Below are 15557 nucleotides of genomic sequence, written 5' to 3'. Positions count from 1 at the left end.
TAAGTCTTTTTACAAGTAGCGTGTTTTCATCCGTTCTAATCCGTGACATTTTGCGGCAAAACGATATGAGTTTCCATTGTGCGAAACTTTCCGTTAATTTTCAGAATCAACATTCCGTCGAACGATGCGGTCTAACTTGTGCAAGTTAAAATATGATAAAAAAAATATTTCGAATATGGTCCGAGCATTTCATTGATAGTTTTAGAAAATATTTCATCGTCGAAATCTAGACCGTTTTAGGAAGCTCAACCTTTCTGAAATACATATATCAATTGCTTTCAAAAGGTCGTAACAAGTGCAGTATGCACGCGTACTCCTTTATACGCATATATGTATTAACTTCTGTAGGAGTCATTAGGTATAAGATGGTGGGTTGTGTTGGAGGGCCGGGTGTTCGTGCATGTGTCTATTTTTGGTGTCTGTAATCCCAAAACAACATCGTGCAATTTGTAGTTTCAAACAGAAGTACTGATGACCAGTGTATCTGATACCATTATTTCAGAAACGTGTATATTAATGTTATCTGTAATTGTAATAGGAGGCTTCTATTGAAATCGTATCCCTGTGAGGATCATAGGCGTCATCAAATGTAATAGACGTTATACAAATCAAAGTTCAGGATTCGTTCACTTACTATGACCGGGTTTGCCGGCGAAATCCGGTGGGTATATATCGTCGTCTGAATGTTCAATTGGAAAACCATCAAGTGTTATCATGTATTTCATAGAGCATAGATAGGTCACACGGTTAAAAATGCCCACCGAGTAAAAAACCTTGTTTCAATGTAGAACAATATTCAGAGAAAATTTTCAGTATTTCTCCGCATACTTTATTCCATGAAGTCATTTCACTATACAGCATTGCAGAAAGTATCAATCACAATTCAGTATTCAAATTGTCTGTCTTATCAACATCAACCTCGAAATGCTGGTCTTGTCATAAATCGTGCCTGCTGAGTTGAAATGCAGGTTCTTGCAGACTATGGCCGAGGTAATAAGTGCAATGTAAATGTGAGACGAAGACCTAGCATTGTTTAGAAATATGCTTTGTGTACTATCAGTACTATTGGATATTTGTAAATGTGATATCTAACCGTTATTCAATAGACTGATGCACTATATAACATAAACGGTCTTGTTTACTCTGCTGACCGTCAAAATTAAAGATATTAAAGTATCGGATCTTTGTTGTCAAGTTCACTGTTAGCAGATTATTTCCGAATGTCAAAAGATAAGCAAAGCCACTTCGCCTTGAAATTCAGCACCTGACTTGAATTTCTTCCTTCGCTTTTGATTTTGACAGAGAATGGATATAAATATGACTATGCGCAATTCCTAACCAGCAAATTTTGGATGTTTTAAATCTCATTGGCGGTGACCTTACAAGTAGAATGTTTTAAAGTAAATGCATGCACAGTTGTTAGTCCGGGTTTATATTGTTTATTTAATACAACTTTTGATACAGTCCTCGTTAAAACATCGAAACAAAGACCTTGATTAGTTTAAAAGGGAATATGTGATGCAAGCGATAGGAAACCATGTAACTTCTTCATTTTCACTGATAACAAGTTTTTTTCACTTGCGACATCGTTGGAAATAAATCAACAGCAAAGCTAACATTAACTTGTTCCGTACACAACCATCTCAATATTACAACCGTGTCATAAAAATAAGGTGTAAGAAAAATTCGTCAGATTTTCCAGGAAGCAAATTTATAATTTTTGGTACGTCAGCCACTAAAATATCACTTAACAGGATATCAAACGGTCACCTCTATCACTGTCCAAGACTATCGTACTGCAATTGTACCAGATTTTATCAATTTGACCCTTATTCGACAAGATGTACACCTATACATACTCAGTTTTTCCAGTCTCTCTCTCTCTCTCTCTCTCTCTCTCTCTCTCTCTCTCTGATTTCTATATCTACCGATGTACGCTGGTGGCATCGCTTCCTTTTGTGATTTTACTCTATTTAATTTTATTTACCCAAAAAAGCCTAATAATCTTTTGACAATTGGTTAGAATGAATTTTCTGATATTGCCCGAAAACATCGAGGTTGGTTAAAATGAGCCATGCAAATAACTGATATTTATGATCGAAGTAGGAAGGGACCCCCGCTACCACCACTGTGTCGGGCACCGTTTTTAATATCAGTTATTAGCATGGCTCATTTTGACCAACCTATTTCGATGGTGGTGGTTTGTGCGCATAAAATCCATGACTTACACCATTAGGGCACAGTAATCAGAAATTCCTCATCAAACCTGTGAAGATTCTGGGGCCGGGGGTTGTCGTTGCTCTGTATTTTATCAAATGATAAATGAATGTGTACACCGTACTGCGAAAATTATTATCCGCACGGCGAGATGTTATAAATGCTCTTACATAATATGATTCACACAAAACCAACAGCGAAGTAGGCCTATTAGTGTTTTCATGGCGGGTTTGGTACTGTACGACTACTTGACGAACGTATGGTGCAATTATGTAGGTTAGGACTGTTTAAGCCGTACGCCCACTAATTCCCCCCCCCCCTTCCTGGGTAGATACTATTTTGTAATCCGTTTTAACTTTCAACGTCTCACCTCTGACTTCAGTATCAATCTGCTTACACCATAATGACCTTGACATCAGTCCAGTATCAATAATGTAGAAAGCCTGTAAGTGATCATATATTATCATTTTCTGTCCATGCATTTCCAATTTCCAATACATCAAAATATCACTCCCTGTATAATTCTCCTCTGAGCAAAATAAGTTATCTTCCTCTTCTTTTAATGAATTGATTAGCAAAAGGGGGGTCACCATTGCCTAACGTTATAAACCGTATATCCATGGGACTGAACGGGGCTTCGGGTACACCATCCAGAGTATCAGCTGTAGGCCTAAAGTGCGCTTCTGTAAGTATTTACACACTTTTATATCTGTCTAGAAAATGTTTTGTGTTGATCATATAAAGCAGTTTTGTTAGCAAGTGTAAAGGAACTACGTATACTGTGATGGTAGTGTGGTAATTCGTCTGTAAAATGGGAATGGGTATGCTGAGTTTCTGTCGGCCCTTTTACTATTAGAGACGAAATGTTCTTCCCTTATTATAATAGGCCTACTCTGCTTGTTTCAGCGCTTTCCCAATCTGGAGGCCGTAATCGCTCAGAGATTTCGACTTGTACAACAAGTTTCACCTAGATCGGTGTATGAGCATGACTATCACCAAACCTCTTCGTAAATACCAGTCGTATTGGAACAGAGATGACACCTATAATGCGGGGAAGATCTGCGCCCCGGGCCTGCGCCTCTTACTTGGCTTCTCGTGACGGTCAGTTATCTCAACATTACATGACTTTACGATGAATAGTAGAGAAACAGCAGCGCCAACCTTGTTTACACAGGGACACGAGAACAAAAACAAGAAAAGAAGTCAAGAAAAGTGCTTTGCAATGTAAAACGAAAGTTAAAAGCAAAAGTATTATGCCTACTACATGTAGGCTACTACGTAGGCTATTAGGCCTAGGTGAGTCACGGGACGACCTCGATTACAGATCACACTGTTGTAACTTTTTTAAGGTTACCGCGGTGAGGTTCAAGTCTAGGACCTACATAACTTGTTAGGACCTACATAATCTGTTAGAAGAGCCATTGATAGGTCAAAATTTAATAATAACAAGTTCGCGATAATTCTGTAGGCCTACATGCGTGTCCAGCATTTAACGTATTCCTACAGGTAGGTATATTAGCTTAGGCCTACCCTGTGTGAAAACTTTTAATATTTGGTTTGTCATATGCTGTCGACACGTCGTTTTTCAACAGCTCTATGATGATAGGCGCGGTATGACACCTTTCGGCAGACAAACAAACATTGTATGCCAAGAATTATAAGAAAAGTTTCGAAGTTAACAATGCGTCAGAATTTACCTCTGTCGAACAGGTACAGTCCTCGGACAGGACTTCAGAAGACAGAAAGTCACCTTGTAGGAAGAAGTTTAACATATCGTGCCCTTGTAATGTAACTTACCGACAAATATGCTACTTTCTAATTTTAGCTGTTGTCTAAATTTAGATTCAACCGTGGCATGTGGACCCAACTTAATCTTACAACCGCAAGAAGGCATCAAAGACTTGGAAGTGTCAAGTTAGTTTCCGTCGGTCACGTCCGACAAAATGGATAGTGTTTGCCAAGTGTCGGTGAAAGGGGAAACGTTTATCCTGCCAGCCTATTGGTTTGTTCAAGTCACGTGATCTACATATGTACACTGACACTGGCTGATACCTATTCAGATGAGTGAAAGTCTGTCCTGGTACGGAATTGTCACTTAACACTGTGTATGTAAAAGTCTGCGTTCTTTCCAAAACCCATGATTTTGTCTTAGACCCCGACTTATGTAGCACATAGGATAGGTAAACTGTTAAATGATTGGTATGCAGTATGGACTTGAAGCGGCTTCGAGCCATGGATCTTCGTCGATCGCCGTGGTTACTGTTGACTTCAGTTTTTATACTTGCATGTGTTGACGGTGGACGTAGTAATAGCCGAGAACTGCGAGGTTTTGGCGGTGATAACCCCCACCATGGGGGTCATCGTCCACCCCTTGGAGGTGCAGAGGGTTTCAGGCTTGTCCGCAGCCGAGAGAGATCAGAATCATCCGAAGAGTCAGGTGTAAATAGTGAGGGACAGTGTAATTATGGGATAACAAGGACATCGTACACAGAGTGCGTTCAGTGTGAAATGAGTCACACTGGTATGTGTCCTACTGGTAGTAAGGCCACCACCTCTGGGCAAGGGCTAAGGGACTGCTCGTACTCACTTCGTGTGCCCGGTCATTATATTGATGTCGATCTATCGGGATGTCGGCATGAATGCGAACATTCTATCACCGTCAGGCAGTGTTGCGATGGATACTGGGGACCACAGTGCCAAGGTACGGTATATTCGTTGTTTTTTTTCGTCCTATTTCACTTCGACACTTCCGGATTCGACATCACTGATTACGGCTTCTCAGCGACCGTCGGACTCGTATATCAACACCTGCTTTCATAGTTCCACGGAACATGCGTCCTAACCTAAACACACCCTCACCACAAACATCGCTCACAACCCATCATCATACACATTGAACGGTGTTGTATGATATCATAACTATGGCTTGAAAATTCCGTCCCCCGCGAAGTCGTACCGAGTTCAACAAAATTAGTGTCACAGAATCGATTCAACAGACTCGCTGTTTCGTAACATTTATTTTTTCAAGACACACACCTCACACCTGTTGCTTGAAGATAGATAGCTTAACTTCATCAAAATCCAAATGCGATTTTTGTTCCACTCTTATAACGTGAATACTTGCAAATGCTTTGGAGCAGACACCCGACGTGATTTTTTGTGCATTTTCCTTTTCGATGCGCTCGAACTTCTTCACACGTAATGAATCACATATTTTGGCTATAGGGTTAAATTTGTTAAATAATCGTTACCTCCAAAGTGCAGTACAAGTAATTCACCTTTGGGAAAGAAATTACCTATTAGTAAAAATTATCAAACAGTTTACATGGCATCTGAAAGTGAGCGTCAGTACTGTTTTTTTTCCAATTGACAGGTGGAAAAAATTACCGATTATAACTATAGGGTTAAATTTGTTTTAAAAGTGTTTCAAGCGAATTGTGTTGGCAATGCTAAATCTTTTTTAACCACAGTCCCTTAAACCATGTTTTATTATTGAATGTGTTTAAACGTACTTTTAGGCAGAACAATAAGAAAATGTGTTTTAGGAGTTAAATATAATCATCATATTTACAGTATTGTTCCTTCAGGAAACTACCGAGCATCAAAATTTGTGTTTTGCCAGTAAACTATAATTTACTCTATCAGTAGTGGTACCCTTTTTCATCCTGAAATAATAAGTTAAACTCAGTAGATTTAATGTTTTCAGGTTTTGTAGAGCCATGTGAAATTTCATGAGAATTAAAAACCTTTTTGATATTTGTGAATAATTCTCTGGTAATTACTGTTGACTTCATAAATGAGTGGATGACAAGTGCTGTTTAAGATGACGGAATTAAGGGCCTCACATGACAGTTGCATTTGTAATACATGTGTGATAGAAATTCCCACAGAGTTACAGACACGTTTGTTTCTCAATACAGCATCATGTCTTTTCTCATTTATGTATTCCGTGATTCATTTTAAATGCAAACTTTGCAAACTGTATGTAATGCTCAGTTTCCATATAAGTATTACGGTAGTTTTGACTTAAATAGCTTGTTTACAAACTTTACAGAATTACTCCAAGTCATGTCTTGCAAAGCATTTATCTGTATATCTCAGTTGTGTTAGGCTTTGGTTTTTAATTTGTACAGCAATGTCCTTCCAAAACAACTTCCCTACATTCATCCCAAGTTTGACTCTCATACATGTACCTCACAGAGGTATGAGAAAACACAAAGCATTGTCTAATGAAACCATTTCTTCATTATGTTGATGGTGAGAGACATAAATTTATGTCTATGTACTTGCCAGTGAAATCTTTCATGTCTGATACACTTGTCAGCAATACTGACAGTATGTTGTATACTGTTAAAATCAGTTCTTTGCAAAATGAATGACATACTGCTATGCTCGTGTTGAAGTCCGAGTAGCTGCATTGTGCTCTGTTTTGGACAAAATATCAGAGTTACTCCAAATTATGATTCCTACTGAGCGGTTGAAGTTACATCAGTATTGATATTACACAGCTTAGTTAGAGATGCATTGCTGTTTGTACTTGGGCCTGATGTCAAATTTTTCACTTGAAGCATTCATTTCAGTGTTAAATAAGCCAAGCTAATGTAGGAAGAAATTTGTTGATATGAAACAATCACAGCCGACTATCCCAATGATTATATGAGCTCTATCATTAAGTTGAAATACAAGTAGGTGTTCATTGCTCAATTAATTGCCCTAACAAGTCATGACAATGATAGAAAATGACTTTTTGAAAAATGGAACTGACGTCAAAAGTAACCACACTGTTGATAAAGAAAGTGTCGGTATAGGAATATAAGAAAGAATTACTAGTTCCTAAGATGACACCAAGGACATTTAGTAAACATCAAGGACATCTTTCTAGAGCTGCATTTACTGGTATCCCATTGACATAAGATAGATATATATATATATATATATATATATATATATATATATATATATATATATATATATATATATATATATATATATATATATATATATATATATATATATATATTTATGTATGTGTATGTGTGTGTGTGTGTGTGTGTGTGTGTGTGTGTGTGTGTGTGTGTGTGTGTGCGCAGAGATTATATCCCCCATGGTCGAAAACAGGAAAAAAAAGAAAGTTGGCAGCAGCGTCAGCTAGTTATAGAACCTGATTGGTCAGTTTTCACCTACTAGTTTCATGATGTTTATTTCACTGCACATGCTCACAATGTCCGTGATTTTGATAAAGTCTTCCATCAGTTGTAAGCCATACCATCTCTACCTTCTTGTTACTTTTTTACTTTTGATTAGTCTTTGACATGGATTTTTAGAATTTTAAGTTGAAGAGATACAGGTATCTGAGTATAATAACCAATTGTATAAGGGGTGAGAGACCAAAATCCTAAAAGTGATAACAAGAGTGTACTGTCATAAAAATGTTAATGTTATTGGATCAAAAGGATGAATCAGATCGATATTGTCCCATTCATTTCAAATTGGTCAAACTTATTGTGTAACCATTCAACCAATCACACATTTTATCAAATGAAAATTTAATTCTGTTTTTGCTTCACACCTATGTCAAATTTCTTCCATCAGGAAGATAGAATATCAAAATGCAGTTGTAGCGGTATTTTGTCCCTAGGGCACATCGTTATTAATAATATTAATTTCCTGTCATCCTGGTTAGGAAGTTGGATATAGCAATGTGTGAACTTTGACAAGGATAAAGCCGGAATGGATATATACATAGGAAGTGAAGCGTGGAAGTTGGTGCTTCCTTAGTTGGACCAGGCAGATCTGGTTTACCTGACAGTGATACAATCATTAAGAATATGAAGAGAAGCTAACCCATGTTGAAATGCTTGAAACTCTTTGAAGTTGGAGATTGTCCATTCCGTTAGATATTGTCAAATTAACTTTTAGATGGTCATACTCAGTATCAAAATGTCTCAAGAAGCTGTGTTGATGTAATCATATTATACCTTAATTTGGTATGGTAATGTTTTGGATATGATGATCAACCATATACGTCAAAGACAGCGACAAGATGTCACCAACAGCAAAGCACTTTCTGAAATTGAACTTGGTGACAATCCAGTAGTAATTTTTTTCTATTTTACCTAAAACAAGAGAATTATGATCCAATATAGTCTATGTAAATAAATCATGTTGCCAGTGAGAAAGACATGCCAAATTGTCATGCTATCCAGATCTATATCTTATTGGTTACCAGGAGGTTTAGTATCAGAGGATCTGTGAGATTCAACAGTACTGACAGCTGTAAAATGCAAGGCATAATTGAATTGCTGATCGATTGATTATACTTAATCATTTAATGCTTTGACATAATTTAAATCTCAGCATGGAAAAATCACATACATGTTTGTGTTAAAAGTACTGAAATGCCTCAATGTAGATTTGTTATCCATCTACAAACATAAAATATTGAAAAGTATACATACATGTATTTATTGAAGAAACTATATATAGGATAGGATAATAAGCTGATTTGATAACCATTAATAGTTTTTCATGTTAAATAATATATAATGAATTAGTTAGGTATTCATTAAGTGAATTGAAATGTTGATATATTTAACAGAGGGCTGAGTATGGTACATGGTATATTGTATGAACCTGTTACATTGGTTTTTGATATACACACACATTATGCATCTACAAGTTAAGTATTCTCTACAGTGTAAGTTGTCTTCGTTTGTTTTGTAACTCAAAATTATATCATTATGTTTATCAAAATTTATGCACCAGTCCAGTGCCGTTTTTATCCCTTGGTATCTTATTTCTGCACATGCTTTGCCAAGATTAGGTTCAGCTCTGTTGGCGATTTCAATCCTCTTCACTAAATCAAAGCTATTGTTACTATTGTACATGCAGTGATATATAGTGATGAATTTCTACGTTGTTATATCTTTGCATTGAGCGGTGACTATCAATTCTCTAATGACTGATACATTCCAGTCATTGGATGTATTTGTGGAGGGCATTTGTTGACAGTTTGACTGGGTATTTACTGAAATGTCAGCATTTTTGTGACTTAGGGGAGAAAGAGATGCAAGAAAATCACTCAATTTTTTGACACCTGCAAGTCTAAACATTGACAGAAAATGATGTCTAAAGACATGTGTATGACAGACAGTATAAAATGTGTAACTTTCCAAAGTCACATTTTTTGATAACCATGCCAGAAATATGACATTTTTTACATCAAACATGAAATACATTCCTGAGCTAGTGTTTCTTGTTTGGGCTTATTTCAAAATTTGTATCAATAGGTTTACTGAATGCATACATGGTTTTGATAGAAGTTGTGTTAGAAAACCAAACACAGTACAATGAAATAGAATCAGATTGGTGATATTGCATCAGGAAGCATTGTTTCGCATAACTTTCTAAGGTAAATTTGTTTATTTAAAGCTTTGTAACTCAAAGTTTGCATCATCTTATGTCACATTTTGTTTTCAGTCTTTTTGTCATGGATTGTTTCTCTTCTTTCCTGTACTTACATAATTTTCTTTGTATACATTAATTAATATTTTTGAAAACCCTTTTATTCAAAGTTAAAATGCCCATGGGAGTTGATAATGGTGTGTGTGTCAGTTGCCAGGGTCTTTAAATAGTTTCATACACGTAACTTTAGTGTTCTATTGGTGTTAAAAATATGTGGTACCAAAAGTAACAAATCAGAAAAATTTCAGTAAAGGTTAGTATATGTACTAACATTCTTGAAATGTTTAAATTTCCAACTTGAAACATACCAAATTACACACATGTACATATAACCTACGACAAAATAATTGTTGGTCATTCCATTCCTGTATGCTGTCATTATAATCATACATAAATAACCTTTCTGGCTGTGATATGTATTTTGATGCCACAGTTATTGACAGAATAACCTCTGGACTCTCTCATTGGGATGTGGAAATTTCATCACAATTTATTTGCCTCTTTGATTTGAAATTGTGAGATACAGCTGAAGCCGCATCTTCATGGGTATTGATACTTCTGTGGTGTTATTTGCTTTTATGATGTAAATTCAGCACCATATACATCATATCCATTTAGAATATTGCAGCTCTGGCCAAAAGAGTATTGTAAGGTTGTGAGGTCACTATCTTCCAAAGTTTTACTCTTGGAGAAAAATCTAGACACATGATAATAAACATTTTCTACATAAATTCTTTTTACCTGTAAGTTTGGTTTTCGATGTGGTTAATTTTCAGTTTTTTTTCTAGTTTTTTTGCATAATTATATGCATACTGTGTATGCTGTAGCCCCCATGATATAAATTTGAATGGAGTATACTGCTTTTCCAATTGATATGACACCTTACAAGTCAATTGTTAATTGGTATGTTTTGCAAATTGTTATAATTACTTTGAAATTTCACCAACTTCACTTTCTTCTTCAACTCTTCAACAGCAACCGTTTATTGATGATATGAAACGTCACAATCATGCAATAGTTTCTCATTGATATTTAGTATCTTTCAATGTTGTTTGTGTGTATGCATGGTTAGACTCTTCAATATGTAGCAGTGTATGTTTCACTGAGTAGTGCATTTTACATGTATGTCAAGACTGAGCAAGGCCCATATTTGATAGACTAACTATGTGACGGAAAAGTTTATGAATTTTTAATTAAAGGACATTGTCAGTTTGCAGTGATGGTATACATAGTGTTGAAATCACCGATTCAGGCTGTCAATCATTGATTTCCAATCAAATTAGAGAATATTGTGTATTGCTACAAGGGATCAAACAATTTACCAAAGAGAAGATATAGATGTATTATTTAGCAACTTGTAGTACTAAGCTACATCAAGTTTTATAATACTTTGTACATTTATACTTAAAGATGCTGTATGTAGAAAATTTCACTTCATCTGTTTGACAATTGGTACAGTCCTTTGTGGTACAGTAGTAGTCTCATTGTCCATAGAACCCTAAGTGTTATGTAATAAGTTGATAGAAACGTTCTTTCCAATATCATGTTAAACTGTAATGCAACTTACATGTATATGATCTATTTAGACTATTATTACACATACTACAGTTTTGTAGAAAATCTTTACAAGCACTTCAAATTCTAAGGATAACTTCTAATATTTTTAAGGACAAAATCTCCTTTTCTGAACTGCCTGCACAAACAGTATGTGTGCTATATGGGATTGCTGAAGGCACTTGTGATTTAATGATGTATGTGAAAAACGTTGAGGTATTGTAGCAAGAAGACATTAAGTCAACTGTACCACCTACACTGTACGGTGTGCATGTATCTGTACCAGGTACTGCAGCACACTCTACAACACTGTACGGTGTTCATGTATCTGTACCAGGTACTGCAGCACACTCTACAACACTGTACGGTGTTCATGTATCTGTACCAGGTACTGCAGCACACTCTACAACACTGTACGGTGTTCATGTATCTGTACCAGGTACTGCAGGACACTCTACGACCAGTCTATCAATCAACCGTTCACAATAGTATGGTTTGTTATGCTGGGAAGTCAGTGCTGCATATTTCTATGCAATTACGTTGACTAATTGAGTCCAATAAATAATCATAAAATTCTGGCAAGTTGTGTCATGTTGTCAATTGCAATTCACCGATCATGACATTCTAAGCAAAGTTATTAAGATAGGATCTGAATTTTATGAAGGAAACTACTAGTAATTACAGTCATCTAGATTGCCCATGGTGCTCTCAATTTGTGTTTAATAAATTGGTGGATATACAATCAAATTTGCTCAGTCTGGTTGCTAGATTTGACAACTGATGTACCGAGGCTTCGATTGTAATAACCCATCATTGTTGCTACACTGTTAATTTCTTCAAACTGACAAGATTTTTGTCAAGTAATGATGTGCTGTGAGAAATGTGTACTAGGCTAATAAGACTTACCACAGATATCTTTTTTGTGATTTTGTCAAAATTGTCATGATATAGCCATTTATCTTAGTTTTTTAATATTTGAAAAATATTTTCAAATATAAATTACCACGAGAAATAATGCAGGGAAGCCCTTATTTTAATGGATGTCCAAATACACCTCAATAATTGTCATCAAGATATTGCTCTGTTGTGTGCCAATTTGAATAATTATCATTGACTTTCCGTGACTGTTTATTTATTCATTCTTCAGTAGCAAATTCACTGTGAATGCATCTATGTATTAAGAAACTTTTAATACCAACATTAGAAATCAACAGACATTCCAAAGAGTTCTCGGATGATAAAGATAAGAGTTTTAAGTGCCTATAAGTGTGCATAGGGTTGCAAGACTTCCATCAATTACTAAGTATTTGTTTACAAACGACATTGTGATGCCCCTAGTTTGCCAAAGGTATTGTACCATCTAGTGCTGGCACTCTTTGTTGAATTAAGAATTCCTGTGCTGCATTGTGGGTCATTTGTATGTTGGCTGTTTCATTCCTCTGGTGACTGCATAAAAAATACATTTCTACTGTTCATGTCAATCAATGGCTTTTATTGCTGATAGAAGCATGATGTTTTCATAAGACTTTTAAATAAACATATGAACCATTAATTTACATACAGTGATTCTATTATATAAAAATTATCGCAAACTTTTAAATTTTCTATACTACAACCATGTTTTACCATCATACTGCAGGGAGAAACAAGAAGCTGTCATAAGTCTTCTTCCTAAAATTAAGGTGTAAAAGAGAAATTTGTCAAATTCTTTCATGAACACTTTGTGTAAATCACATATTTGAATGTAACATCCTCCAAATTTGTAATTGTATCATACTTTTAGGTTCCCAACAAATATTTTTAATGGTACAAATAACAAATCTACTTTTAAACCAAAATAAAAAGTAATTCATTTATAATTTATGTATTCAGGAAAAACTTCAATATTAAATAATAGGTACCAGTGTAACATCGGTTTGTTTTAATTGAACTTAGGTATGGATACAATGATATTCAAACATTATCTTCAGGGAATAAAAATAATACTTTTGATACATTTTCAGAAAGCCAAATTAATATACAACATAAAGAAGAACATGTTTTGAGAAAATGCATGTGAAGACTGTCACACGCACATGTGTGATGTTGTTTGTGATTTTTAGAAGAGTTCAGACAATGAATTAAAGTTGTGTCAAAATCATACAAACAATGTACCTCCTTGGCAAGTTAGCAAGAATCAAATGTAAATCATTTCTCTACCATAGCCATTTTGAATTGAAAGTAAAGTCTTTCCTGCAACCACAGTGCATTGATAACATAATCTCCTCAATTATTTAGATTTTTACAAACTATCAAACATGGAATTGTGAGAATTAAGATTGTGTATGTCTGTAAAGTGTAAAAGACATGTTGTACTTGTTTATCAGTGACAGTTTAGGTTATAAAAGGTTGGTAGAGTCAGTTAAAGTTGTTGGCACTGTATGTCCTCATTATCAATGATCTGCAGTGACAGGAAATCCACCACACAAATTTCCGTGCTATTCTTGTATGAAGGAAAGGAAAAGAAAGTTTATATTTTGCCAAATTCAAAATTGTGTGCCGATTAAGATAATGATCAGTGCCGATTTTGTAATTCACTTTCTTATTTATAGTATAGGTTGTTTCCTTTGTGTAATACCTTTGTCGTAAACCACTTGCAACTTCGTGACATTGACAACAGTTTAAGGCGTTACTGCTTTAAGTTGCTGTTTAAGTTGCACAGGATCCCGGAGCAGAGATAAAGCTTGAACGTGTGACAATGTTTACCAGTTTACATTTACACTTGTAAGACCTCTTTTATAGATACTCTTAAGGTTCACTCAGAAATAAATAGACATTAGGCCAATTAAACAAGACAATTTTAGCACTAAGTTCCAATCATTTTCCTTTTTCATTATTATACATGTATGGTATGATGAAGCTTTTATTTTTGCGCGTTTGTCATATTGTGCTGAATTAAAAACCAACAACCTTTGAAAGTGACAAAAAAATAATATTTATATCAAAACTTTGTAGGAAATGCTTTGATTGTTCTCAGTAATGATGTATGATAGTTTTATAGATCTTTGTTCATGAATTCATTCATTCATATATTGAGTAACTCATCCTTTCATGTGGGTAATACTTTCTGCAAAATGTAGTGAATGCTTGACAAGTAGGAACAATCCTTTAATAGAGTAAGAAATACAAAGACTGCTTGATTTTCCATGGAGTATTCACTATCATCAAAATCTACTTCTCCTTCAGAGTGTCCTGGTGGCGCTAGCAACCCATGTCATGGCCATGGTCAATGTTCTGGTGGAATTATTGGTGATGGGTCATGCAATTGTTTTGAAAACTTTGGAGGAGATTTATGTGACCAGTGTGTGAAAGACAATTATTATGGTCCAGACTGCGCCTCAAGTAAGTATAGACTCTGTAACAAATAATTATTAAGTATTGTTTTAGTGTACACTTTTACAATTATTAACAATGATCTTTGTATTGGTACTTGCAAAGTAGTTTTTATCAAATATGACAGTAAGACAATTTTTGTATAGCATGTTGTAACAAAATTTACGCATATTGCAAAGTTAGTCACAGAATGAAAAAAAATCAAGCTCAAGTACTAAGTTGGATATGACAAGGTAGATTTAAAGATATACTTGATTGTAATTTCTAAGAGCTGATATGATAATCAAGGTAAGTATCTAAATTCTTGTCCTTACACTTTTGCATTGTACAGTTCTACCATTATATTGGCTTACCCCTTTACATTTTTGCTGAAAGGCAAAAATGTTTAGTACTCTTTTCAGGTTGTGTTGCAGAGACAAATATCAACTATGGCAAAGCAAATTATATAATCCAATACTGCTTTTCCCCAAATAAGTGGTTCCTGATATTGTTGACTTCCAAAAAGCCAGTTTGATTGTCAATTCAGTGTTTGCAAATAGTTTAACATGTGTGCAGATCATGATTTTCATTTGCTGCTTGAAGAGACTCTTAGGGACCTTAGAGCTCAGAAATAATAAAACAAAGTTTTTCCTTTATGCAGTCACATGGATATCAACAATAAATGATGTTTGGGAGGTAGTCTGTTCAGGGCCTTTGTCAATGCTCCATATTGTACCGACACAGTGCATTGGAAAACATTTACTGGACATCACTCACATCCAATTTACCATTCATACTACATGTATGCTATCTTCATTGTAATTTTTTACAAATTGCAGCAATCTTCAACTGTTTTGAAAGTTGAGCATGAGGTATGCTGTGGCTGAGGGCTTAGACCAGCCGTAATTGAAGATTTTAAGTGCATGGATTTTAGTAGATGAAAAGAATCTTAAAATAAAACCTGACAAATA

At 35.3% G+C, this 15557-nt stretch overlaps 1 protein-coding gene across 5 annotated transcripts in view; it reads left to right on the top strand.

The window, feature by feature from the left end:
- The first annotated feature begins 4277 nt into the window (after positions 1–4277).
- LOC139134579 (stabilin-2-like) overlaps positions 4278–15557 on the top strand; it is a 74428-nt gene continuing 63148 nt past the window's right edge. For all 5 annotated transcript variants that reach the window (XM_070701485.1, XM_070701488.1, XM_070701486.1 and 2 more), the window contains exons 1-2: positions 4278–4918; positions 14461–14616. In XM_070701485.1, coding sequence (XP_070557586.1) covers positions 4426–4918; positions 14461–14616 — 649 coding nt within the window. In that variant the 5' untranslated portion in view covers positions 4278–4425. The remainder of the gene's footprint in view (positions 4919–14460; positions 14617–15557) is intronic.

This window comes from Ptychodera flava, chromosome 6 (genome assembly GCF_041260155.1).
Source record: "Ptychodera flava strain L36383 chromosome 6, AS_Pfla_20210202, whole genome shotgun sequence".
NCBI lineage: Eukaryota > Metazoa > Hemichordata > Enteropneusta > Ptychoderidae > Ptychodera > Ptychodera flava.
This window is presented reverse-complemented; position numbering and strand designations above follow the sequence as displayed.